The sequence below is a fragment of the Acinonyx jubatus genome, chromosome C2 (genome assembly GCF_027475565.1).
Source record: "Acinonyx jubatus isolate Ajub_Pintada_27869175 chromosome C2, VMU_Ajub_asm_v1.0, whole genome shotgun sequence".
Classification (NCBI taxonomy): Eukaryota; Metazoa; Chordata; class Mammalia; order Carnivora; family Felidae; genus Acinonyx; species Acinonyx jubatus.
The window spans coordinates 85937602-85963003 of NC_069384.1; the positions used below are offsets into that span (position 1 = coordinate 85937602).

The window sequence follows — 25402 nt, forward strand, 5'->3', positions numbered from 1 at the left end:
GTAACCCCTTTGCTGAGCTTCTTTACACTTAGTTTAGAGTTGCTTTTATTTTTTTTTTTTAATGTTTATTTATTTTTTGAGAGAAACAGAGTATGAGTCGGGGAGGGTGAGAGAGAAAAGGAGACACAGAATCTAAAGCAGGCTCCAGGCTCTGAGCTGTCAGCACAGAGCCTGACACAGAGCTTGAACTTACAGACTGTGAGACCGTGACCTGAGTCAAAGTCGGACACTTAACCGACTGAGCCACCCAGGTGCCCCTGTTTTTATTTTTAATTCAATGGGATGGAAGGGGACATGATCTTTCCCAAACATTTTTATCCAAATGAGAGAAGAGTCAGCAGAAGTAACTTACACTCTGATTTTAAGGGACGAATCTACGGTTTCTCCTAAATATATATGACCCCACAGTCCTAAGTATAAATCTACAATTTCCAAATTTCTCTAATTAGAGTCTTACCACTCCCCAAAATATCTGGTTGAGGAACCTACAGAGAAATTATACCCTAAGGACCAGTAGGACTAGGACCCCCACCCAACCTCTCCCAGCAGGTACTTTCTACTACAGCTATTAACTGGCAATAGCTGGATGGTCTCTTTTTCTAAATCTAAAAATAAATAAATAAATAAATAAATAAATAAATAAATAAATAAATAAATAAAATTAGTCTTTATTTTATTTATTTTTTGAGAGAGAGAGAGAGAGAGAGAGCATGAGCACGTAAGTAGAGGAGGGATAGAAAGAGGAGAGAGAGAATCCCAAGCAGCCTCCACACTCAGCACAGAGCCCAATGCAGGGCTTGGTCTCACAAACCTGGAGACCATGACTTAAGGCTAAAATCAATGCTTAACTGACTGAACCACCTGCACCCCTTAAAAAAATTTTTTTAATATCTTTTCCCAATTCTACTTCAATGATCCTCTCAGATCCCTGGGAGAAGTGGCTGGGACCATAGCCATTTCCAAGAAGTGACTTGCCTAAGCTGGGAAGAAGCACCATGGAAGAAAAGATCCCTGTATCAGACCAGGGCTCTGACGCCCAGCTCAGAGTTCTCCCAGCCTGACCAGATTAACTAGTTTGTACCCTACAGGTGAGCAGTTTGGCTGCTCTAGTGCTGTGAGATCTGCACTAGGTGGGGGAAATCTCCTTGAACACAGACCCTGTTCTGGGACCTACTTCAGAAGGAAATGGCAAAATGGAGTTCACTAGAGCCTTCTGGCCGTTATAGGTACAGTTGAGTTTTCTGAACAGGCCCACTCCTAGAATTTTTCACAAACGCTCTGTTTTCAACCTACTTCTCATCAAGTATGAATGCTAGGGCTAAAACCAAAAAGGTGGAAATTCAAGCTCTCTGAGGTTTAGTGACGGTTCTTCAATGTCCCAGACTTCAGACACAAAAGAACTTGACTCATTTACTCCTACTTGTGAAAGCGGTGGGAAAGAGGGGAAGTCAATAAAAATGTGAATATTTAACACTATTTATGACATACCAAAGATATGCATTAAATGTACTAGCAAGTATTTACACATTTATACACATTTGTAGCTTGACTTTAAAAAACTATGTAAGATGAGGCCAGAACCACATCATGAGTCCTGGAGTATTCTCTGAAGATCCTGGACCCTTCTCTCCTTCCCCCCTTCTTTCCTTCCATCTCATAAAACAGTAAGTTTTGAATCAGCTTAGCCCAAAAATTCACAATCTCTCATACTGTTGTAAGTTATCTTTTAAAAGACAATCTAATAGCACCCCTCTCTAGCTTAAAAACATTAACACAGAGCTACCCACTTTCTCAGTACACAGCAGCGTAAAGCATCCCAACGATTTTTGCACAGCAGCCCTAAGCCAAAAGAAATGCCTAAGGGCTCTGTTTATTTAGTAGTTAGGTCCAAACAACTTAATTAATATTTATGTTCTAATGATTTAGTAACCATTTGAAAAAATATACATAAATTGAAAGAAATGTTTTATTTCACTCTTAACCACAATCCCTTATGTGTGCACCTGTTGGGCACTGCACAACTTCTTGAGTCAGATGTTAACACTGCCTCCCTCATTTTCTGTTCCACATTTATCTTCACATGGTACCTGCCTTTTGTCATAGAAACCACCAAAAAATCAGCTTCACAAAGAGGTGAAGTCACTGAAAGGACTATAGGATACTCAAATAGTAAAACTACAGCAAGTTAATAGGTCATGCAATGTTGTGCTCACTTCAGCAGCACATATACTAAAATAGGTCATGCAATGTTCAAGTACCACTGTCGTTTCCTTGAAGAGTTAAAAATATCTTGTGGTGCACCTGTGAACTCACTGTAGCACCCTAGGGTGCCTCAGAGTACAATTTGGAAACTAAGTGTTGATGGTTCCCAACTGCCTATAGGTAAAAATTCTAAAAGCATGATACATGTCTATACTATTGCTGTGAAAAATATAAAATATATATAAAAATGTGCAAACAGAAAATACTGTTTGTCTCTGGGGAGAGTAATCAAGTAACTACGAGACAGAGAAGCAAGAATAACTTCCTTTTCATTATACAGCCCCTCATAACTTTTCAATTTTAAGCTATGTCCAAAAAACATTGTTCTAAAAATGTCTTTTAAACCCTAAATATAAAAAGTAAAAATTTAAGTGATTCAAAAATTAATAATCGTCACTGTTGATTTAAAAAATAAAAAAAATACACCAGCTAAAGCTAGAGCTGAGGCAAGGATCCTTAACTGTGACTTCGCCTGAATGGACATCAAGGTAATCAGGAAGACTGACTTGAATGTTGAAGGGCAAAATGGTGCTCAGGAGACTTAGATAAGCCATTCAGCACCAGCTAATGGCCTCAGTTTCCCTTATAAAATCTGGAGTCATAAATGAATGATTATAATGCCACCGTTAGGCCAGTGGAAAAGGAATTGGTCACCAAGTCATGAAGCGACTGGGGTACAAGAAGCTTTGATGAGAACGCGTGAGTCAGCTGCATCTATTTTATGAGGGTAAGAGGAGCATCAGGATGACATTTCGATAGCAATGGAAAAGTGCTTTCCAGTCACAGAAACAAAGAGACTATATAAGAGAGTTCTGCGTTCTCTTCCTCTCCAAGAAGAGACAACCCAACATCCCTTTTAGGTAAGGAGTCTGTGGCAGAGGCTACCAGCTGCCTCCCAGTAGTCACTCTCCCCTGCGTCTTTAGTAACAGACTTTACTCAATGACGCCAGCTAATAAATTTTACGTACTCTCCAGTCTCCTGTACAACACATGGTACAGCCACGTGACCAAGTTCTGACCAGAGAGGTGTAAACAGAAGTGTTGCTTAGGGATCTGTGAGAAGCCTGACAAAAGTAACGACCATGAAGAGACCATGAAGTTAGACTCACAGGCCAGGATGGAGGGTGAAGCAGAAATATGGGAAGGGTCTAGATCCTGATGAACATGAGGGCATCCCATTAGCCTAGACTTGATACTTCCCTACATCCTCTACATGAGAGAGAAATATACATCTACTTTATTTAAAGTCACCAATATTTTAAGTTTTCTGTTCCATATACCAGATCTAAGCCTAATGTGGTCCTTCACTGAAATTAATGCACAGGCCACATCAACTTGAAAACAGCTGTGATCAGTGTAACAAGAGAAAAGTCACTGCTATCAGGGGACATGAAGCATCATACCAAGGGAGCTATAAAGGTGGGCTTGCAAAACCAAATTCTTACTCAGATGAAGTAACTAACTTCATTTGTGAAGCATCTGGGTAACAAACAATAGAGAGAAACAGGGCCTGGGCAAGCCCCAAAATACCAATGACGTTCGAATTTAAAATTTTTTTTTACACCCGGTACAGTCCAAATAGAATATCTTTGCTGGACTGTGAGTTTTAGGGATATTCTGTGGTTTCCTGAGATATGGAATATTGAGTGAACACAGACCACAGTCTATAGAAATGGATCGACTGGAATGAAATGGTAGGTTAGCATTCCCCAATGAAAGAGGTCCACACACTATAATGCACAAAACCTCAGTGCTTACTTTTGGCTTAATTCTTAAAATAGCTAAGGGGCACCTGGGTGGCTCAGTTGGTTAAGCATCCAGCTTCAGCCTACGTCATGCCCTCGTTGCCGATTTCAAGCCCCACATCGAGCTCTGTGCTGACAGCTCAGAGCCTAGACCCTGTTTCAGATTCTGTCTCTCTCTCTCTCTCTGCCCCTCCCCCACTCACTCTCATTCTCCCTCTCTCTCTCTCTCTCAAAAATAAATAAAACAGTAAAAAATGTTAAATTTAAAATAGCTACTTTACCATATCCTCTACCACCAAAATGATCACTAGAGAAATCAAACTGCAAGGTCTTTCAGGCAAAAGACACAAAGGCTAAATCACTAGAGAAATCAAACTGCAAGGTCTTTCAGGCAAAAGACACAAGGTCTTTCAGGCAAAAGACACAAAGACAGGAAGTCAGCTAACATCTTCATTCAATCAAGAAAATAATGAAAAATAACAACAGTAATCAAAAATGTTTAATTATTTCCACCTCTAAGAATGCCACGCTGATATCATTTAATTCAGAAGTTACATTATCTCTGCAAGCCAATTTGACAATAAATTTCATATTAAAAAAAAAAGTTACATTATCTCTACTAGTAGAAGGGGGCCTGTGGCTAATAACCAAAGCATCAGAATGCATACAATCATTTCAGCTTTGAGGCCCATTCTGAGCTGGTTTGGGGTTAGTTGGTTGATTTGGGCTGTGGTCCAAAGACCATAGAGAGGTGGGAAAGATTGGTCAGGCTGGAAAAGCCAACAACAGATAAGCCTCATAAAGTAAACCACTACTGAAAATCAGGACAGAAGACTGCAAGCATGAGCTCAGTGTAGAGTAACAGAGAATCAAGGCAGGAAGGACACTCAGCTCCATGACTGTTTCCAATGGATTTCCTTTCCAAATAATTAATGTGTCTTTTCATTACAACAGTAGCACATGTTTGTTATAGAAAAACTTTAAATACAGATAAGCAAAAAGAAGAAAATAAAAATCACCTCAATCCCTCCACTGGAAAAGAGCTACTATTAACAATCTGGAATATATTTTGCCAGATTTTTCTGGACTCTCAGTTATATATGTATACGTGTATGTATATACCCACACATGCATGTACACACACATACATATATGTACACACATGCATACACCCATACACACATATACACACATGCGCATATATTGTATAGATTTTTTTACCAAAATGAAATCATAACATGCAAACAATTTTTAAATTTCTTTCAAACAATAATCCTAGGCATTTAGGGATATAAACTTGCTTGTTCAAAAATGATCAAACCACTTTTTCTCCTGGCAAAAACATATCAGAAGCTTAACGTGAAAAATTATCATGATTATAGGATATAGAAATTAATGCTCATTAGCATGAATAAAACTGGCTCTTCTAAATGAGGGAAAAGAAAATCACTGCTAGGCACATACCACAGTAATCATTGTGGCAGGCAAGATCCCATGACAGATGATAAAATTAGTGCACAAAACTGGGGCGCCTGGGTGGTTCAGTCGGTTGAGCATCCGACTTCGGCTCAGGTCATGATCTCGCAGTTCATGAGTTCGAGCCCCGCGTCGGACTCTGTGCTGACAGCTCTGAGCCTGGAGCCTGCTTCAGATTCTGTGTCCCCCTCTCTCTCCGCCCCACCCCTGCTTGTGCTCTGTCTCTCTCTGCCTTTCAAAAATGAATAAACATAAAAAAATTTTTTTTTAATTAGCGTGCAAAACTTTGAAGAGAAACAAGATATCAGCATAGTCTCAAAGTATTACTCCCAAGCTATTTATTAATTACACTGAATCTTCACAGTGGAGAAACCCAGCAGACACACCACCTTAAAAAGGGATCAAGGTTAACAGCACCGATACAAAGACACCTCAGCATCACATGCCCCCAATATCATGCACTGAGGAGGGCACATCACCTCTGTGGTGTTCTTGCCAAAAATGCAACACTTCAGACTTATAAGGAAACAGACAAAACCAAATTGAGGACCATTCTACAAAAATAACTGGCCAATACTCTTCAAAAGTGTCACAATTATTAAAGACACACAAAAAAAGACTGGGGAACTATCAAAGATTAGACAGGACTAAGGAAACATGACAACTAAATACAACATGGGATCCCAGGAAGGAAGGAAGGAAGGAAGGAAGGAAGGAAGGAAGGAAGGAAGGAAGGAAGAAAAAAGAAAACACTAATGAGAAAAAATGGTGAAGTCTGAATAAAGTCTATAGTTAGGCTAATATTAAAAAAAGAAAAAAATGTCTCTACTTTCAGAGCAGTGAAAAAAGAGAGCAGAAGCAGAATCACAATTAGTCTCCAGTCACTGTAAGTATAATTGCTTCAAAACACTAAACCCAACTAAGAGTACTAGAAGCATCTTTCACCACTATGTAAACACAAAGTGGAGGCAGATCATCCCAAGTTAAACTGGTACCTCTTATCCTTAAACTGAGGAAAAATAAATAACTTATTATTCCAAATCAGATATGCACATGCACATACATACACACACAGAAAATCTGGACACATTATGGATTACTATTTACATTACCTAAAAAAATCTTGGAATTCCTCCTTTTTGGTAAAGCTCCACCAGATGCCCCTCTTACCTTCTGAAAAGAAAATAAGAGATTGTTAAAATACAACATGCAGAAGAGACAACGGGGGGAGTTGGGGAGGGAAAGGGTTCTCAGTTGTTAACAAAAGGGGAGAGGAAATACTCAACCTGACCAGAGATTCCAGGATAAACCAGAACTTGACCCAAGTCAATGGAGGTAGGTGAAGGGCAATGCTATTGTTCCACCTGATTATTTTCATCAAATTATCAAGACCACTTCTGGAAAGGGACGTAGAACCGGGGATCAAGGTGAACTAGAAATTTCAACTTCAAACTGGCACATGCTCCCAAAAGGCTAGAGTCCATGCCCAATGATGGAACTATTCTGGAGAGATGGTGGTGGATCCCAGAGGGAAGGCTCTTGTTCCCCTGCTACCCACTGGGTCCCTGTGCTTGGTCCTGGGTATGCGCAAAAATTACTGTTGAAAGAGCTAATAAATACTGATTAGCTGTCACTGATATTCTGGTCATATTAAATCTCAATCTAACCTCCCTAAACATTTTGGAGCACCAACTAATGGTTAGTTGCCATGTTAAGCTTCGTGTATTTTCTACCTCTGGTGGAAGTACCTGACAGCAATGAAATAAATGTCCATTCAAGTGGTTAAGCAAAAGAAGTCATTCATTACCTTTCTGACAAAAGGGTTTTACTTTTACAAAAAATTTTACTCTCAAACAGGATTATAAAATTTTTTTTTCAAATGGCCAGAATGATATTTCCACACTGTTTGTTCTCTCAGTTATTAGAAAAGAGTACATTTCCAGCGCACCATGGTGTGCTGGTCAAAGCCTGGCATCTTTTCAAGTGGCCACATGTTATAGCAGCATCAAGGCCTTGCTGCTGCTTTAGTTTGTCCCATTATCAGTCTTAAGTCTCCTTTGCCACATTTTATCATTTGGCATTGAAGAGTGACTCATCTTTGTGATTCTCACATTAAGTTTACAGCTTCTACTATAAGTTTATGGTTCACATCTTAAGCATGTGAATATGATAGAACACATTAGCTCAAAAACCTGTCTCTCCAACTACTCGTGCCAAATTCATGTCACCTCTCTTAGAATCCCTCTCCACCAAGGTCTCAGAGCCCCTGCTCCTCTCCCCACCTTGTGCCTGCATCAAAAAAAAGGGATGAAATAAAACCTGTAGGCACATTTAGCAATCTCAGAGTCACTTGAAATCTCCCTACAGAAGTTTATGGCATGCTTTTAACTTTTCCAACCTGTCTCCTCCACTTCTGCAGGATGGTAGAGGGAGAAAAGAAGAAGGGCTGCACGAAAACCTGCTAGAATATGAGGTTCTCCTTGATTGTGAGATCCACACCTTAGACTTGGATTAGATTCACTTCCTTACAGGGGAAAAAAAAACTAGGTCTTCTTTCCAAAAACCATCACCTCTGTGCCTGCCTCAGTCTCCACTAGAAATCAACAGGGTTTGAAAAAAGGCAACTCCTCAGTCAGCAAACATGACTGTGCCCATGGGTAAGGCTCTATGCTGGCACTGAGGCTGCAAAGTGAATGAAGACACGCTCCATTCCTTGATGAGCCCATGGGCACAGTAGGAGAGCATATATACAAACAGCACTATAGATTCTGGTGAGTATTAAGGGAAGTGTGAAAAAGGTAGGATTACAAGGAGGAAATGACAGTTCTTCTGGGGTGGAAGCTGTGGGCAGAGCTGGTCAGATAAGAAGACCAGCAGGTCTGGCATTGAGCGGCTGCTCAGCAAATATTTATTTAATGGATAAATGGATGGATAATGGATAGATGGATGATGGATGAACGGATGAATAGACGAATGGATGGATAGATAGCTGGACAGATGGATAGATGGAGGATGGACAGGTAGATGAATGGATGGATGGATAAATGGATAGATGGAAGAATGATAGATGGATGAAGGTATAAATGGATGGATGAATGAATGCATGGATGGATGGGGGGATGGACAGGTAGATGGATGGATGGATGGATGGATGATGAATGGATGGATGGATGGATGGATGGAGGATGGACAGGTAGATGAATAGATGGATGGAGAAATGGATAGATGGAAGAATGATAGATGGATGAAGGTATGAATGGATGGATGATGAATGAATGTGTGGATGGATGGGGGGATGGACAGGTAGATGGATAGATGGATGGATGGATGGATGGATGGATGGATGATGAATGGATGGATGGATGGATGGATGGATGAATGGATGCATGTATACATGCATGATGGATAGATAGATGGATATGCTGACCACAAGGATACAACAGGTATAAGAGGAATGAGACATCCCAGAGACGAAAAACAGCATGTACAAAGGTATGAAATCATAATGTATTCCAGGAAGAAGTGGTTAGATATGTCTAGAGCACAAAGCTGACATAATAAAAGTAAGAGTCAGAAAGGCTATAGAGGCCAGATCATGGAAGGCCTTGTAATCAAACGGAAAAGAATTTTGGATTTCATCTTGCAACAAAGGGAGATACAGAGATTTAAGCTTCAGAATGCTACAGATACGTGCATTTGAAAAGATCACTCCAGGTGTACCATGAAGACTGGGTAGGATGCAAGGTAGCAAGTTTGAAGGAAAGAAGATTAGTCAGGAAGCTAAAGCATTAGTCCTTTTAAGGGATAATGAGCCCTCAGACAAAAACTACAGGGATGGAGAGGACAGGATGGACTTCAGAGCCATTTGGGAGGTCCAGATAACTAGACTTGGTCACCAACCAGCCATGGAATGAAAGCAGAATACAAAATGTCTAGGTCTCTAGAATTTAAGATGAAGGACAACTCTGAGAAAGAGGATTATTCATTGAGTCTGGACACACTGAGCTTGAAGTACCTATGAGGTGTTCAAGTAGGAAAAACCAACTCAGAGTCAGATGGTCAGACTTTGGCTCTGGAAAGATACTGATTAGTAAGTCATGAGTTCAGAGACAGTGATTAAACAAGTAAATGGACAACACTGATGAGGAAGAACAGTTTTCAGAGAAAGATAGTCCAAAGGCACCCTAGGAAGTGTGGATATTTAAGGAATAAATGAATGAAGAGATGCTAGTGAAAGAAAGTCAGAAAAGGCAGCCTAAAAAACAGGAAGCCAGGAAAGAATGGTGCCAAAGAAAGCAGGAGAGGAGCGGTTCCAAGAGGAAAACAAGTTCAAATGCTTGTAAGGCCAAGTAAAATCAGAGCTGAAACATATCCACCAAGCATGATAAATGAGCGGTCACTGCAGCCCTGGCAGTTTAGTGGATTAGCAGGAAGATCAACCGGATGGCAAAGCTGAACTTCCAGTGAGGTATAGTAGAGATGATGAGAAGTTTTTAGAGACACTTATTTTAGGATGACCAAATGAGGACACCATACAGAGACAATTAGTGGTGTGTTCTTTTTGTTTGCTTCAAGTTTTTATATAAATTCTAACTACTTAACATATAGTTTCATATTGGCTTCAGGAGTAGAATTTAGTGGTTCATCACTTACACGCAACACCCTGGGCTCATCACAAGTGCCCTCTTTAATATCCATCATCTAGATCCCCCATCCCCCACCTGCCTCCCCTTTGATAACCATCAGTTTGTTCTCTATAGTTAAGAGTCTCTTATGGTTTGCCTCCCTCTCTTTTTTTTTCTCTTACCCTATGTTCACCTGTTTTATTTCTTAAATTCCATATATGAGTGAAATCATATGGTATTTGCCTTTCTCTGACTGACTTGTTTCACTTAGCATAATACACTCTAGCTCTATCCATGTCCTTGCAAATGTCAAGATTTCATTCTTTTCTTAAGGTTTATTTATTTTTTCTGAGAAAGACAGAGACAATGCATGTGAGCAGGGGAAGGGCAGAGAGAGAGGGAGAAAGAGAATCTGAAGCAGGCTCTGCACCGTTAGCGCAGAACCTGACAGGGGGCTTGAACTCATGAAGCATGAGATCATGACCTGAGCTGAAGTCAGACGCTTAACTGAGCCACACAGGTGCCCCAAGGCTTCATTCTTTTTGATGACTAATATTCCATATTCCATATTCCATACATATACTTATGGAATGTATACATATTTATGGAATGTACACATATATACATATATACACACCACATCTTCTTTATCCATTCAGCAATCATTGGACATTTGAGTTCTTTCCATAGTTTGGCTATCACTGATACTGCTGCTATAAAAATTGGGCTGCATGTGTACCTTCCAATCTGCATTTTTGTATCCTTTGGGTAAAAACCTAGTAGCACAACTGCTGGATGGCAGAGTAGTTCTATTTTTAATTCCTTGAGGAAACTCCACACTGTTTTCCAGAGTGGCCACACCAGTTTGCATTCCCACCAACAGTTTAAGAGGGTTCCCCTCTCTTCACAGGCTAGCCAACATGTGCAGTTTCCTGTGTTGTTAATGTTAGCCATTCCAACAGGTATGAGGTGATACCTCATCATGGTTTTGATTTGTACTTCCCTGATGATGAGTGAGGTTGAGCATCTTTTCATGTGTCTGTTGGCCATCTGGATGTCTTCTTTGGAAAAATGTCTATTCATGTCTTCTGCCCATTTCTTAACTGGATTATTGGGGGGGTTGGGGTGTTGAGTTTGATAAGTTCTTCACAGATTTTGGATACTAACCCTTTACCAGATATGTTATTTGCAAATATCTTCTCCCATTCCGTTGGTTGCCTTTCAGTTTTTGTTGACTTCCTTTGCTGTGCAGAAGCATTTTATATCGATGAAGTCCCAATAGTTCATGTTTGCTTTTGTTTCCCTTGCCTCCAGAGACACACTGCATAAGAAGTTGCTATGGCTAATGTCAAAGAGGTTACTGCCTATGTTCTCCTCTAGGATTTTGATGGTTTCCTGTCTCACGCACATTTAGGTCTTTCATCCATTTTGAATCTGTTTTTGTGTATGTTGCTAAGTGGTCCAGTTTCATTCTTCTGCATGTTGCTGTCCAGTTTTCTCCACACCATTTGTTGAAGAGACTGTCTTTGTTTCCATTAGATATTCTTTCTTACTTTATCGAAGATTAGTTGACCATACAGTTTTGAGCCTATTTCTGGGTTTTCCATTCTGTTCCATTGACCTATGTGTCTGGTTTTGTGCCCATACCATACTGTCTTTATCACTACAGCTTTCAAATATAGCTTAAAGTCCGGAATTGTGATGCCTCCAACTCTGCTTTTCTTTTTCAAAATTGTTTTGGCTATTCAGAGTATTTTGTGATTCCATACATATTTTAGGATTGTTTGTTCTAGCTCTGTGAAAAATGCTGGTAGTGTTTTGATAGGGATTGCATTAAATGTGTAGACTGCTTTGAGTAGTACAGACATTTTAACAATATTTGTTCTTACAATCCATGAGTATGGAATGTTTTTCAATTTCTTTGTGTCATCTTTAGTTTCTTTCATAAGTATTCTATAGTTTTCAGCATAAAGATCTTTCACCTCCTCGGGTTAGGTTTATTCCTAGATATTTTATGGTTTTTGGTGCAATTGTAAATGAGATCAATTCCTTAATTCCTCTTTCTGCTGCTTCATTGTTGGTATATAGAAATACAACATATTTCTGTACATGGATTTTTGTATCCTGTGACTTTGCTGAATTCGTGTATCAGTTCTAGCAATTTTTGGGTGGAGTCTTTAGGGTTTTCTACATAGGGTATCATGTTGTCTGCAAATAATTCTTTGCTGATTTGGATGCCTTTTATTTCTTTTTGTTGTCTGATTACTGAGGCTAGAACTTCCAGTACTATGTTAAATAACAATGATGAGAGTGTTGTTCCTGACCATAGAGGAAAGCTCTCAGCTTTTCCCCATTGAGGATGATATTAGCTATGAGTCTTTCATATATGGTCTATATGATGTTGACGTATGTTCCTTCTATCCCTACTTTGTTAAGGGTTTTTATCAAGAATGGATGCTACATTTTGTCAAATGCTTTTTCTGCATCTATTGCAAGGGTAATATGGTTCTTATCCTTTCTCTTATTAATGTGGTATATCACATTGATTGATTTGCAAATATTGAACCACCCCTGAAGCCCAGGAATAAATCCCACTTGATCGTGGTGAATAATTCTTTTAATGTACTGTTGAATTTAATTTGCTAATATCTTGTTGAGAATTTTTACATCCATGTTCATCAGGGATATTGGCCTGTAATTCTTTTTAGTGGGGTCTTGTATCATTTGGGGATCAAAGTAATGCTGGTCTCACAGAATGAGTTTAGAATTGTTCCTTCCATATCTATTTCTCAGGAACAGTTTAAGAAGAAAAGATATTAACTCTTTTTCAAATGTTTGAGAGAATTCCCCTGGGAAGCCATCTGGCCCTGGAATTTTGTTGGGAGATTTTTGATTACTGATTCCATTTCTTTGTTGGTTACCAGTCTGTTCAAATTTCCTGTTTCTTCCCATTTCACTTTTGGTAGTTTATATGTTTCTAAGAATTCATCCATTTCTTTCAGATTGCACAATTTGTTGGCATATAATTTTGCATAACATTCTCTTATAATGTTTGTATTCCTATGGTGTTGGTTGTGATCTCTCCTCTTTCATTCATGATTTATTTGGGTCCTTTTTCTTTTTTTTTTTTTTTGATGAGTCTGGCTACGGGTTTATTAATTTTATTAATTCTTCCAAAATCCAGCTCCTAGTTGCATTGATCTATTCTAATGGATTTTTTGTTTGTTTCCACATCATTTATTTCTGCTCTAATCTTTACTATTTCCCTTCTTCTAGGTTTAGGCTTTATTTGCTGTTCCTCTTCTAGCTCCTTTAGATATAAGGTTAGGTTGTATATTGAAGACTTTTCTTGTTTCTTGAGGTAGGCCTGTATTGCTATGTAATTACTTCTTATAACTGCTTTTGTGGCATCCCAAAGGTTTTGGAAGGTTGTGTTTTCATTTGCATTTGCTTCCGTATTTTTTTTTTCTTCTTTAATTTCCTGATAAACCCATTCACTCTTTAGCAGGATGTTCTTTAACCTCCATGTATTTGTGGTCTTTCTAAATTTTTTTCTTGTGATTGACTTCAAGTGTCCCAGTGTTGTGATCTGAAAATATGCATAGTATGATCTCTACCTTTTTGTACTTGTTGAGGGCTGATTTGTGACCTAGCATGTGATCTATTCTGGAGAATGTTCCATGTGTACTCAAAAAGAATGTGTATTCTGCTGAGTTAGAATGAAATGTTTTGAATATATCTGTTAAGCTCTCGGGTCCAGGGTGTCATTCAAAGCCCTTGTTTCCTTGTTGATTTTCTGGTTGGATGATCTATCCATTGCTGCATGTGAGGTTTTAAAGTCCCCTACTCTTATACTGTTATCACTGAGTTTCTTTATGTTTGTTATTAACTGATTTATATATCTGGGTGTTCCACATTGGGGGCATAAATATTTACAATTGTTAGATCTTCTTATTGGATAGATCCCTTTATTATGATATAGTGCCCTTCTTCATCTCTTGTTACAGTCTTTGGTTTAAAATCTAGTTTGTCTGAAAAAATAAATAAATAAAATAAAATAAAATAAAATAAAATAAAATCTAGTTTGTCTGATATAACTATGGCTAATCCAGCTTTCTCTTGAGGTCCATTAGCATGATAAATGGTTCTCCATCCCCTCACTTTCAATCTGCAGGTGTGTATAGGTCTAAAATGAGTCTCTTGCAGGCAGCATATAGATGGATCTCATTTTTTTATCCATTCTGATATCTTATATCTTTTGATTGGAGCATTTAGTCCATTTACATTCCGAGTTACTACTGATAGATATAAATTTAGTGCCATTGTATTACCTGTAAAGTTGGTGTTCATGGAGATTTTCTCTGTTCCTTTTTAGTCTTTGTTGCTCTTGGTCTTTCTTTCCCACTCAAAGAGTCCTCTTTAATATTTCTTGCAGGGCTGGTTTAGTGGTCACAAACTCCTTTAGCTTTTGTCTGTCTAAGAGTGGTGGTTTGTTTTTTTTTTTTTTTTTTTTTTAAGGTGAGGAAAAAGCCAGAAGAGGGAAACATTGAAGAAAAGGGAGTTAAGGAAGGAGCAAGTTTATGAGGAGGAGGAAACAGAGCTGTGAGGACAGACAGAACATAGCTTTCTGCTGGGATGGAGGAACCAGATGCAATGAGTTCCCAGGAGGCAAGACAGGAGTTCAGGAAGTTCCTGTCCAGGGTCCCTGTTTTCTTGGTAAAGTACCAGTCAAATTGTTTTCTAAGGATGGTGAGAGAGGTCGTGGCAGCACCTTGAAGACTGCATCCAGAATCTGGAGTGGGAGAAGGTGCAGGCCAAATTTGCTGGGCAGTGAGTGCGCCCAGCAGAAGGGGGAAGACCAGGAGTCTGACATGGCCCCAGACCATGGTGGTGCAGAATTGCTCACAGTATACACACAGAACCCATGATGATGCTGATGGCATGACTGGCTGGAGCTCTGGGGACAGTTAGGCGAGACAAAGGGCAAAGGAGATCTTTGAAGGCACTGGTGGTAAGAGAATGTTTCAAGTCATGAGAAGCAGGCTTAACAAACAGAAACAGTGGCCGCCTGGACAAGTCATGGGCCTGGAAATCTCAAGGAGGGAGAACAACAGAGTGAAATCAGAATAAATGAGTGACAGAGCTCAACTGAGAGAAGGTTGTAGTCAGGGAGTGAAATATTTAACTGAAGACTTCAGAGGCAGAGTTAACCATGTGAAATTACCACCATTCTGCAATTGTGCCACAAGCTTAGTGAGCAAGTTATTTCAAGCTTCTGGGCCTCAGTTTCATTCCCCACCCCACCCCAGTTTCCTAAAACTTCATCATTTTATACTAAGATATCTGTTCAGGACAAAGCAGACCTCATAAGAATTGCTATGCCCCACATAACAGGAACAGTGAATGTAAATCATGTAATATCAGGCCAATATTAGACTATTTTAATCACTGAGGTGATGGCTTATCTGACCTCCTGGCCTCTCTTCCTCCTCTTCCTCCTACTCTGCCCACTGTCCAATTTTGGGATCTCTCCTTTGTCTGGAACTTAAACAGAGAATATATTAGGCAGGCTAGCATGAACGATTAGATGAACCTCAAATCAGCACTGACTAGAAGTTCCAACAGTCTACTAGCTATTAGGACTAAAAGCTGAATAGTGTCACTAAGTATAAAAATCAATACTTGAAAATTAATAACATCCCCAAACATCATCAATAACCAATTGAAATATAGTAAGTAAAAGTTAGCAGTAACAATAGTTACAAAAATTACAGAGCATTTAAGAAAATCTTACAAAATGCAAGCTCTTTTACTGAAAATTACAAAATATTATTGAAGGAGACAAAAGAGAACTGAATACTGAACTGATTCAAAATGAACTATGTCATTTTGAATACTCATTCAATAAATATTTATGAAGCACCTACTGTGTGTTGGGACAGCTAAGTGCTGAGGGCACAGAACTGAACAAAACAGACAAAAATCCCTGCCCTCGTGGAGCTTAACCAATGCTATAGATTATAATCTACAAATTCAATGTGATCCTGATCAAAATCTCAACAGGATGTTTTAAACTAGATGAACTGATTCTAAAATCGGTATAGAAAAATAAATTTCTAAACCCAGAAAAGTTCTGGAAAAAGCGTTTGTACCACCAGATATCAAGGCTGGCCACACCAATGCAGATTCAGAAAAATAAGATCAACAGAAAAGAACCAAGAGCCCCAAAGCAGACCCAACTATGAATGGCAAGTTAAAATGTACAAAAAGAAAGGACAGATATCATATGTTTTCACTCATAAGTGGAACTTGAGCAACTTAACAGAAGATCATGGGGGAAGGGAAGGGGAAAAAAATAGTTACAAACAGAAAGGGAAGGAGGCAAACCATAAGAGACTTAAGAGAATAAATGGAGCGGGGATGGGGGAATGGGGGAGAGGGGAAAATGGGTGATGAACACTTAGGAGGGCACTTGTTGGGATGAGCGATGAATCATGGAAATGTACCCCAAAAACCAACAGCACACTTTACACACTGTATGTTAGCCAAGTTGACAACAAATTATATTAAAATAAATACATAAAATAGTTTTAAATGAAAAAATAAATAAATAAAATATACAAAAAGATGATACTATAAATCATTTAGAAAGATTGCACTAGCCTACCACAGCAGGAAAACTGGTTTTCAGTATGGAAAATAAAAAACAGATTCCCATACTTCACACAAATACAATAAACTACAGATGGATTAAAATCCAAAAATGCTAAAACACACATATGCTCATGCAAATACACATGCACTTCAAAAAAAAGTATTAACAGAAATACTGTTATGACCTTGAGTTGGGAAATAATTTCACAGATAAGATACACAAGGCACAATTCATAAGAGAAAAGGTTAATGAATCTAACATTGAATTCAAAACTTCTGCATAAAAGAATTCATAAATGAAGCAAAAAGATAAGCCATAGACCATAAGAAAACAGGAAAATCAGAGAAGAAAAAACCAGAATGGCCAATAAACATATATAAAGATGTTCAACCCTCACAAAAGGAAATACCAGTTATTTAGATGCCACTTTACAACCGTCAGATTGGCAAAAATCAAAAGTCTGACCAAGTGTTGATGGGGGGTGGGAAAACAGGAATTGCTAATCAGTGCAGACAGAAGTAGAAATTGAGTGCAACCACTCTGGGGAAAGATTTAGCAATACCTAGCAAAAATGAAAATAAGTACCTCTACAAGCCAGCATTACCACTTTGAGATATACTTATTTCCAAAATAAATCTTACACATGTACCCCCGGGAGAAATGTATAAAAATGTTAATTGTTGCACTATTTGTAGAAGCAAATAAAAAAAGGAAACAATCTAAATGTTCATTAATAGAACAAAAGAATAATAAATGACAAGGTACTCACAAGAGGGAATAACAAACAAATAATAAAATGAAGTAAGTACATTCAGGCACATCGCAACATGAGTAGGTTTCAAGAACAATGTGAAAAGATAAAGCTCTACACAGAATTATAAGTAACAGTATGATAGTATGTATCTACATCTTTAAACCATATAAAGTCATTCTACATATTGTTCATGACTATCCATAGGTAAATAAAATAGAATGACCTATATAGGAACGAGAACAAATTTGCAGCCATGGTTACTACTGGAGAGGGAAACAAAAGGGACTTGAACTTTCAGGAAAGCTCTTTCTCTCGCTCAAAACAAAAGAAAACAAAACAAAACAAAAAAATCTGAAGCAAAAATATCCAAATATTTTTTACTTGTGATTTTTGCATTTCTGGCATTATTTTGTGTACTTGTCTGTATTTTTTTGCTTAACTTTTTTTCATTCAGTCGACCCATGTCTTCTTAACACCAATCAGAAATTCAGAGGAAGAGAAAAATTAAACTGAGTTACACAGGGTTTGGGGAAACCTGTGAATTTCTGCAAAGGGTCCCATTTTTGTTTCCCATCCTCAAAAGGAATGAGAAGTCATGTGGGCACAGTAAACTCTCCATGTGATAAACCACACCACGACAATGCCACAGGAAAGATATCAAGGCCAGTTCTCCAAACGTGCAGCTCACCTCTCGCACATGTCTTTTCAGGTGCATGTATACACTCTGTCCAGTTTTTCGAAAATGTCTTTCAACATGTTCCCTTCCAAAGGCCAAAAATGTATTCATGCATACATAGAGTCCACCTTCAGAATTCTAGAAGAAAGAGACAGGTCACAACATTAGCCAAGGATATCTCGCCAAGTCATTTAGATAAAGAAAAGGGAAGGGAAAGAGGGCAAATGATGAAGACAAAGCCCAGCAAAAGGCCACCTGGCTGTTGTAGTCATCTGCAATGACCCTCTGAGGCTCCACAGCCACCCACAGCATCAGCATCTGCCCCAAACCTGGATTCCAGGTGCTCTGGACAGCTGCTCACAATCTCCCAGTCAGGCGAGAGCCTCAGAGGGCCTGGGAAATAAACATGCTTGTCGGACTCTCCAAACTTGGGTACGGGACCATAAGGGAAACGAGAAGCTTGGCCAGTGAACCAACTACCACCACGGCAATCCTGTCTCATCATTCTCCCTCCCTGATCAGTGCAAGTCTCCAGGAACATAAAGTTTTATATTCTTTTAGCAGGGGTTCTTCGATTCAAAGATATTCTTCTCTTCCTTCAATGACACAGAATATCTGACCGTACCCATTATAAATTAGGATAATTCAATAAATCAATAACTTAATGAGTAAATAATAAAGGATAGAGCCCTCTAATAATCCTAGCTACATATTTTTGCACGCCTGATATGTGCCAGGTGCTTCTCATGTATTATTTCTAATCCTAACAATACTACAAGCTGCTTATTATTATTTCCATTTGACAGTTGAAAAAAAGAATTAAGGGGGCATCTGGGTGGTTCAGTCCTTTAAGCATCCAACTTTGGCTCAGGTCATGATCTCACGGTCCGTGAGTTCAAGTACCACATCGGGCTCTATGTGACAGCTCAGAGCCTGGAGCCTGCTTCAGATTCTGTGTCTCCCTCTCTCTCTGCCCCTCCCCTGCTAATGCTCTATTTCTCTCTCAAAAATAAATAAAAATTAAAAAAACTTTTAATATTTAAAAAAAAATTTTTAAGAATTAAGGATCAGTCACTTGCCCAAGTTCTCACAGCATGGAAATGTCAGTTAAATTGACTCTATTTCTCTTTGCAGCCTTCTATGCCACATTTCAAATATTATTTAATTACAGACACCCTGCCACAATGAACAGTCAAGGATATTGTTCACAGTTTAGATACTTGATTTTCTATGCCAATTTCATCTCTCCTTTTTCTCTCACTTTGCTTAACATGCATCTCTCTAAATTTTGCCTATAAAATCAACCACCTTTTCCTCAATGAAACTGGATTCTTATTAAGCTCTCATTAGTCTCGCCTCGCCACATAATTTTAAAAAACAAATTTTTTTTAAATACCTGTCAGAATTGATAGCAAGCACCTGTCAAAATTCCTTACATTACATTTTAGTAGAGCACAAATTCAACATCAAAACAGGCATTGATGTTCACTACAAATATATGAAAAATAATTTGTAAGTTCCAGTAACTCAAGATTGTTTATTTTTTTAATTTCTAATAAAATTCCCCAACACTATATGGTTTATAAGCCAGACATAAAGGAGTCTTATCACAATGAGGATATTACAACAGCATCAGTTCAAATATGTGTCTATTATTGTAGCAAATACATTGCATAAGGCAAGAAAAGGAAAAAAGCATAAAGATCACAAAGAAAGAAGTAAACTGGGTCTCAATTTGCTGATGACATTTACTCTATATGGAAAATCCTTAAAAATCTAAAAACTACTAACAAGTAAAACTAATACATGAATTTAGCCAGGTCACAGAATACAGATTTATAGGCAAAAATCAATTGCAAGTTTACACTCTGGCAACAAACACTTGCAAATTAAATTTTTTAAATTTGACTATAAAATAGCATCCAGAAAACTCAGTTATTTAGCTGGTGCTTCTGGATAACTGTTTCCCTTTGAAAGAGATCATTTGAATAAAACTAGAAAAGTTCTTCAACTGGAGGCATATTACATTCACTTGATCATCAAATTAAATATTTTCAAATGTTTTTTTTAAAAATAGGTGTTTTTTGCATAGTCATAACCCTTAAAAAACTTGTTATCATTATAATGGCCAGTTATTCATTAAGCCCATTAAATTGAGCACCACATATTGTGATTTTTAAAAAAAATAACACTTCCATTCTCTTCCAATAAAATGGAACCCAATCAAAAGAATTCAAACCAGAAGATATACCAGGGAAAATATGAGATTTGTAACCAGGGTCCTGAACTACCACTAATTAGCTCTGTGGCCTAAGACAGGTTGTCATTCAGTCTCTGAGCTTCAGGATTCTCCTTTACAAGCATGGCTGCAGCAATAATTCCCACCTCACATGGTTTCATCAAGTTCAAAGAGGATGAGATACATTCTATACTATAATGCATTCATAGCACTTATTTATTATGAGCTACAGGTCTGTGCGCTACACGTATCTCCTATTAGCTCAATCATTTTATAATTGGAGGAAACAAGGAAGAAAACAGTGAGCCAGTCAGCCACACAGGCTAGGGGCAACAAATATTAATCTATCAGAAAAATATGTTAAGCAACGAGCAGGAGAACCAAGAAACCAGCAAGCAGAGGAAGAAAAACGTTCAAGTGCAGCATTTTTCTGGAGAAAAAAATACACGATAGCTATATAATGCAAGAGTTTATAAAGTAATCTCTAAAATAATCACAAGGTCTTTGCTAATTTCATTGCCAAGACTTCTTGACTTCTTAGGAAATTTGATAAAAATTTAATATACCCCAAACATTCGTTCTCAGTCTGGAGTCACTTGATACTGTCACAAAGTCGATAATCAGAGAGGAAAATGCTTCAGCACTCACAGACAAATGCCCCACATAGGAAAGGATTCTATTACAAACATCCATGGGTCTCCTCCATCTGACACATGCTGGCCTCTGAAGCAGTATGTGCCTGTCCACTAGGGGCTCTGAGATGGAGGCACTGCCCACAGGACTTGCCAGCAGTACAAAAGCTTCAGGACACAGTGAGACACAAACCCCCTCAAAGCTACCCCATACAAAACAAACACACACTTTAGTCTAATGGTCTAACGTTTTCTTCCCGCCTGCCTTATTAATGTCTAAACAGTGGCCCTATAAGACACTTTATTTTGCATACAAAGACAGTACTCCATGCCATGTGCTCTGAACAGCTTCTTTCACTAATGATGACCAGTGTATGCTGACAAGTCTATCCCTCCCGTTTCCTCTGTGACCAAAGCACAGAGAATAGTTTTAGAGCCTGGGATCAGAGCTGAGCTAACTGATTCTTAGTTTTCAAACCCTCAACCTCGTGCTCTCATTAACCAGCCACGCCCCCACTAAGATTACTGCCCCGGAAAATACCCGTAAAGCACTTGCTTTCCTGTGGCCAAGAGTGCAGCCATGAAATCGGGCAGGACCTTCCTTCATATAAGCACTTGTGTCAAAACTGCGGAAACTAGGATCACATCTTGGTTTTTGTAATAATGTTGGCAGAGTACACACACTGCACTGGATTGTGAAGACTTGGGGGGCCTCTCTCTTAATGTCCTTCATCTCAAGATTTGATGCAATATGTCTTTAGAAAAAAAATTTTTTTAATGTTTAAAGAAAAAAATCATTGTTAGAAAACTACCAACGAACAATGAAATACAACTCAAAGAATATCAGGGCAGAATACAAAATAATACTTTTCTCAAGTCATGGTGGTAGAGTGCTTATTAAACCAGATTACAGGGCGCCTGGGTGGCTCAGTCGGTTAAGCGTCCGACTTCAGTTCAGGTCATGATCTCACAGTCTGTGGGTTTGAGCCCCGCATCGGGCTCTGTGCTGACAGCTCAGAGCCTGGAGCCTGCTTCAGATTCTGTGTCTCCCTCTCTCTCTCTGTCCCTCCCGTGTTCATGCTCTCTCTGTCCCAAAAATAAATAAATGTTAAAAAAATTTTTTGTAAACAGATTACAAATGAAATTCATATATATTGCATTAATATTTTAAATAAATGGTAGCATATGAATAGAGATTCCAAAAACACATTCTATGGTAACTGCTTAATATATATCAAACCACAAGAAACGCAAAAATAAGGGGAAATCACTAATAAAAGTTATTGGGGAAGTTAGATACCAGTATACAATAAAATTAACCTAGATCCACATCTTATGCCAAACATTGTATGTAATAAGGTCCACAGAGCTCTAAGAGATAAGCATTTAAAAAGCTAGAAATGAGCAGAATAGCATATTTTATCCCACTTATGAGGGGGAAATAATTTCTGGCCGTGAAAATACAGGATAGAAAGATGGCGTAATTGAGTATAAAAATGTAAACACTAATGAACAAGTTTTATACCACATAATATAATGAAACAAATAGAAAACCAATCATCACAGAATGAGGAAAGATGACAAGTACAACGAAGAAAAGTTTATATCCAAGCTATGTAAAAACTGATAAAGTCACAAGACGTCAGCATTCAGGTTCAACTTGGTAAGTTTTTCTTTTAAGATCATTTAGTTTTAACTGTGAGAAAATATTAAAATCAAATCATCACATCCTCACTACCTCCTGAAGTAATAAGCATGGTAAAACAATCTCAGGGCAGGGGCGCCTGGGTGGCTCAGTCAATTAAGTGTCAGACTCTTGGTTTCGGCTCGGATTGTGATCTCACGGTTTTGTGAGTTCGAGCCCCACATCGGGCTCCAAGCTGACAGTGTGGAGCATGCTTGGGATTCTCTGTCTCCCTCTCTGGCCCTCCCCAACTTGCGCTATCTCTGTCTTTCTCAAAATAAATCAATAAACTTAAAAACATTAAAAAAAAATCTCAGGGCAAGTATATGCCTACGAAACCAGCCGAAAGTATGAAAACTACAAAGCCTGAAGCCACAGAGAAAACCTGGATGGAGTCTCACAGTATAAATCGGTTCCATCCTTCTAGAGATCAATCCAACTGTGACTCTTTGACACAGTTATTTCTCCTTTGGGTACAGACTTCAGGAAACCAAAATAAAGAGAAAAGAAAGCTAATTTGCACAAAATATTCATAGATACACTGTTTATAATAGGAAAAAGAGCTCCCAAACAAAGGAGCTAAAATATGTGGCATATAAACAAAGCAAAATGCTATAACGTTATTTAAAATGACATATTACGAAATATGTGTAATGTACACAGAACATAAGTATAGAATTGTGCATAATTTGCACAGAAAAATAATGTTCATGAAAAAAAATACATGCTGATGACAGGGAGGAAAGAGAAGAGAAGAAGGGAAATCTGTTCATTGACCAAGACCCAAAATGAAACTGGAATGTGATCAATGTTTTATATTTAAGTTCTTGACCTTGGGACTCACAGCCTTACCTCCTGTTACCTTTGAGCTTGGTCTAAAGAGGCGTTTGTCAAACTACTGTCATGAAGAACCAGGTTGTTTTCTGTTGTGTTTTGTTTTGTTTCTGTTCATTAAGGAAAGATATGTGGTCCCACTGCACATGACTAGACCCTGGCTCAGCCAGATATGAACTTGCTCCCACGTGTAAGTCCCACAAAACCCAAACGGGTCTATATGCTGTCCAAACAAACTAATAATCCACTGCTCACACGTTGGATGTGGCTACAATGTCAAGTTGCTATAGAAATTACTAAGTGCTTACTCTCAATGTTTGTACTTCTCTCTTGGCACCAGTCAGCTGACCACACTTGAGTAGCATTGGTCTAGAGCTAGTGGCTGCCATGTCCACACCCCATTCTTAGAACTGCCCAGTTCTGGAACGGGGCAGTTCTAAGAATGTGTCATGGTGAAGAAAAGTGTGACTTCAAGGACCTTCAGAGACACCAAGCCTCCAGAGCAGCCCACATCAAAACTAGCTACACACACCGATGATGCCTTCACGACTGTACAAGCGCCCCCGATTCCACGCCTGTCCACTTATCCACCTGCCAGCCTCTGCCCATGACCACATCTCCTGACTCCTCACCCAGTGCTGCCGGTCCTGACTTTCAAATCCGTTTTTATTTCAGAACCGTTAGCGTCTCACTCACTGAAATCTACAGCTGTGAGAAACCCATGCTTCCTTCATTTGAGGCCACTACGTTCAGATGCTGAATCACACGTTCACTCCTTAAGGGTAGGGAAATCATGTCACATTCATTACTAAATTCCAACAACAGTACTCTCTGGGGCAGAGCAGAACTGAACAAACATATGGAATGAGTGGAAAAGTTTGTGTAGTTATCTCTCACTCGGCTACATAGTTTAGTCTCTCTCTCAACCTGATCCTCAATGTCCTTCTGATTTGGATTTAAAACACTTCAGAGCACAGGCTCCATCTCAAGTCACTAAACAATGAGGATCACCAAAAGAAAACAGATGACCGTGCATAGAAAAACAGCCTCAGGTGGCTCAGTCGGTTGAGTGACCGAGTTCGGCTCAGGTCATGATCTCACAGTCTGTGAGTTCGAGCGCCGCATTGGGCTCTGTGCTGACAGCTCAGAGCCTGGAGCCTGCATTGGATTCTGTGTCTCCCTCTCTCTCTGCCCTTCCCCCACTCATGCTCTGTCTCTCTCTGTCTCAGAAATAAAAAAACATTAAAAAAAATTTTTTTTAAAAGAAAAACAGCCTCAGGCGCCGGCAGGAACACTAGGTTTTCAGGTTTGTTCGGTTGAAGTCAAGCCCTTAGCAGCTTGGACACTTGAACCCCATTACCCCAGCTCTCCTACTTTCTGTGACCAAGCCAGCCTCCTTGGCTCTTCAGGGCTGTGACTGCCATGTCCACACCCTATCCCACCTTGGACCCTATCTGGCCCTTGCTTCCAGAGGTCACCCAGCCCAGAATGACCAATATGCGCTTCCCTGCCTGTTTTTAGCTAAATAAGATTCTAATTAGCATTTTCATGATGCACTAAACAGAAATGTGACCAATGTGTAACACTTGATTTAGAAACCTGAATTCACAAGGAAGTCAAGAAATACCACTCAGGGCTTCTCTGAAGTTCTATAATGATTCCCATGACAATTCTCCCACCTCACAATCAAAGAGAGAGGAGCAACATTAGAAGCCCATATGTTGTTTAATTGCACTCTTCAAAGCATGTCAATATAAATACGATGGATACATAGCTGTTCATTTATTACTTTACATTGTATTATCCTACATGCCGTTCAG

The 25402-nt window shown here is 38.9% G+C and overlaps 1 protein-coding gene and 1 non-coding gene across 3 annotated transcripts in view; one reads left to right on the plus strand and one right to left on the minus strand.

Moving 5' to 3' along the window:
- Nucleotides 1–25402, minus strand: part of USP13 (ubiquitin specific peptidase 13) — a 117970-nt gene that overhangs the window by 77123 nt on the left and 15445 nt on the right. For both annotated transcript variants that reach the window (XM_027061383.2, XM_053221184.1), the window contains exons 2-3: nt 18206–18331; nt 6596–6656 (exon numbers count right to left, since the gene is read on the minus strand). In XM_027061383.2, the coding sequence (XP_026917184.1) occupies nt 6596–6656; nt 18206–18331 (187 nt within the window). The remainder of the gene's footprint in view (nt 1–6595; nt 6657–18205; nt 18332–25402) is intronic.
- On the plus strand, nt 21660–21819 carry LOC113600038 (small nucleolar RNA SNORA81). Its single transcript, XR_003421017.1, has one exon. It is a non-coding gene; the product is annotated as a small nucleolar RNA SNORA81 (small nucleolar RNA).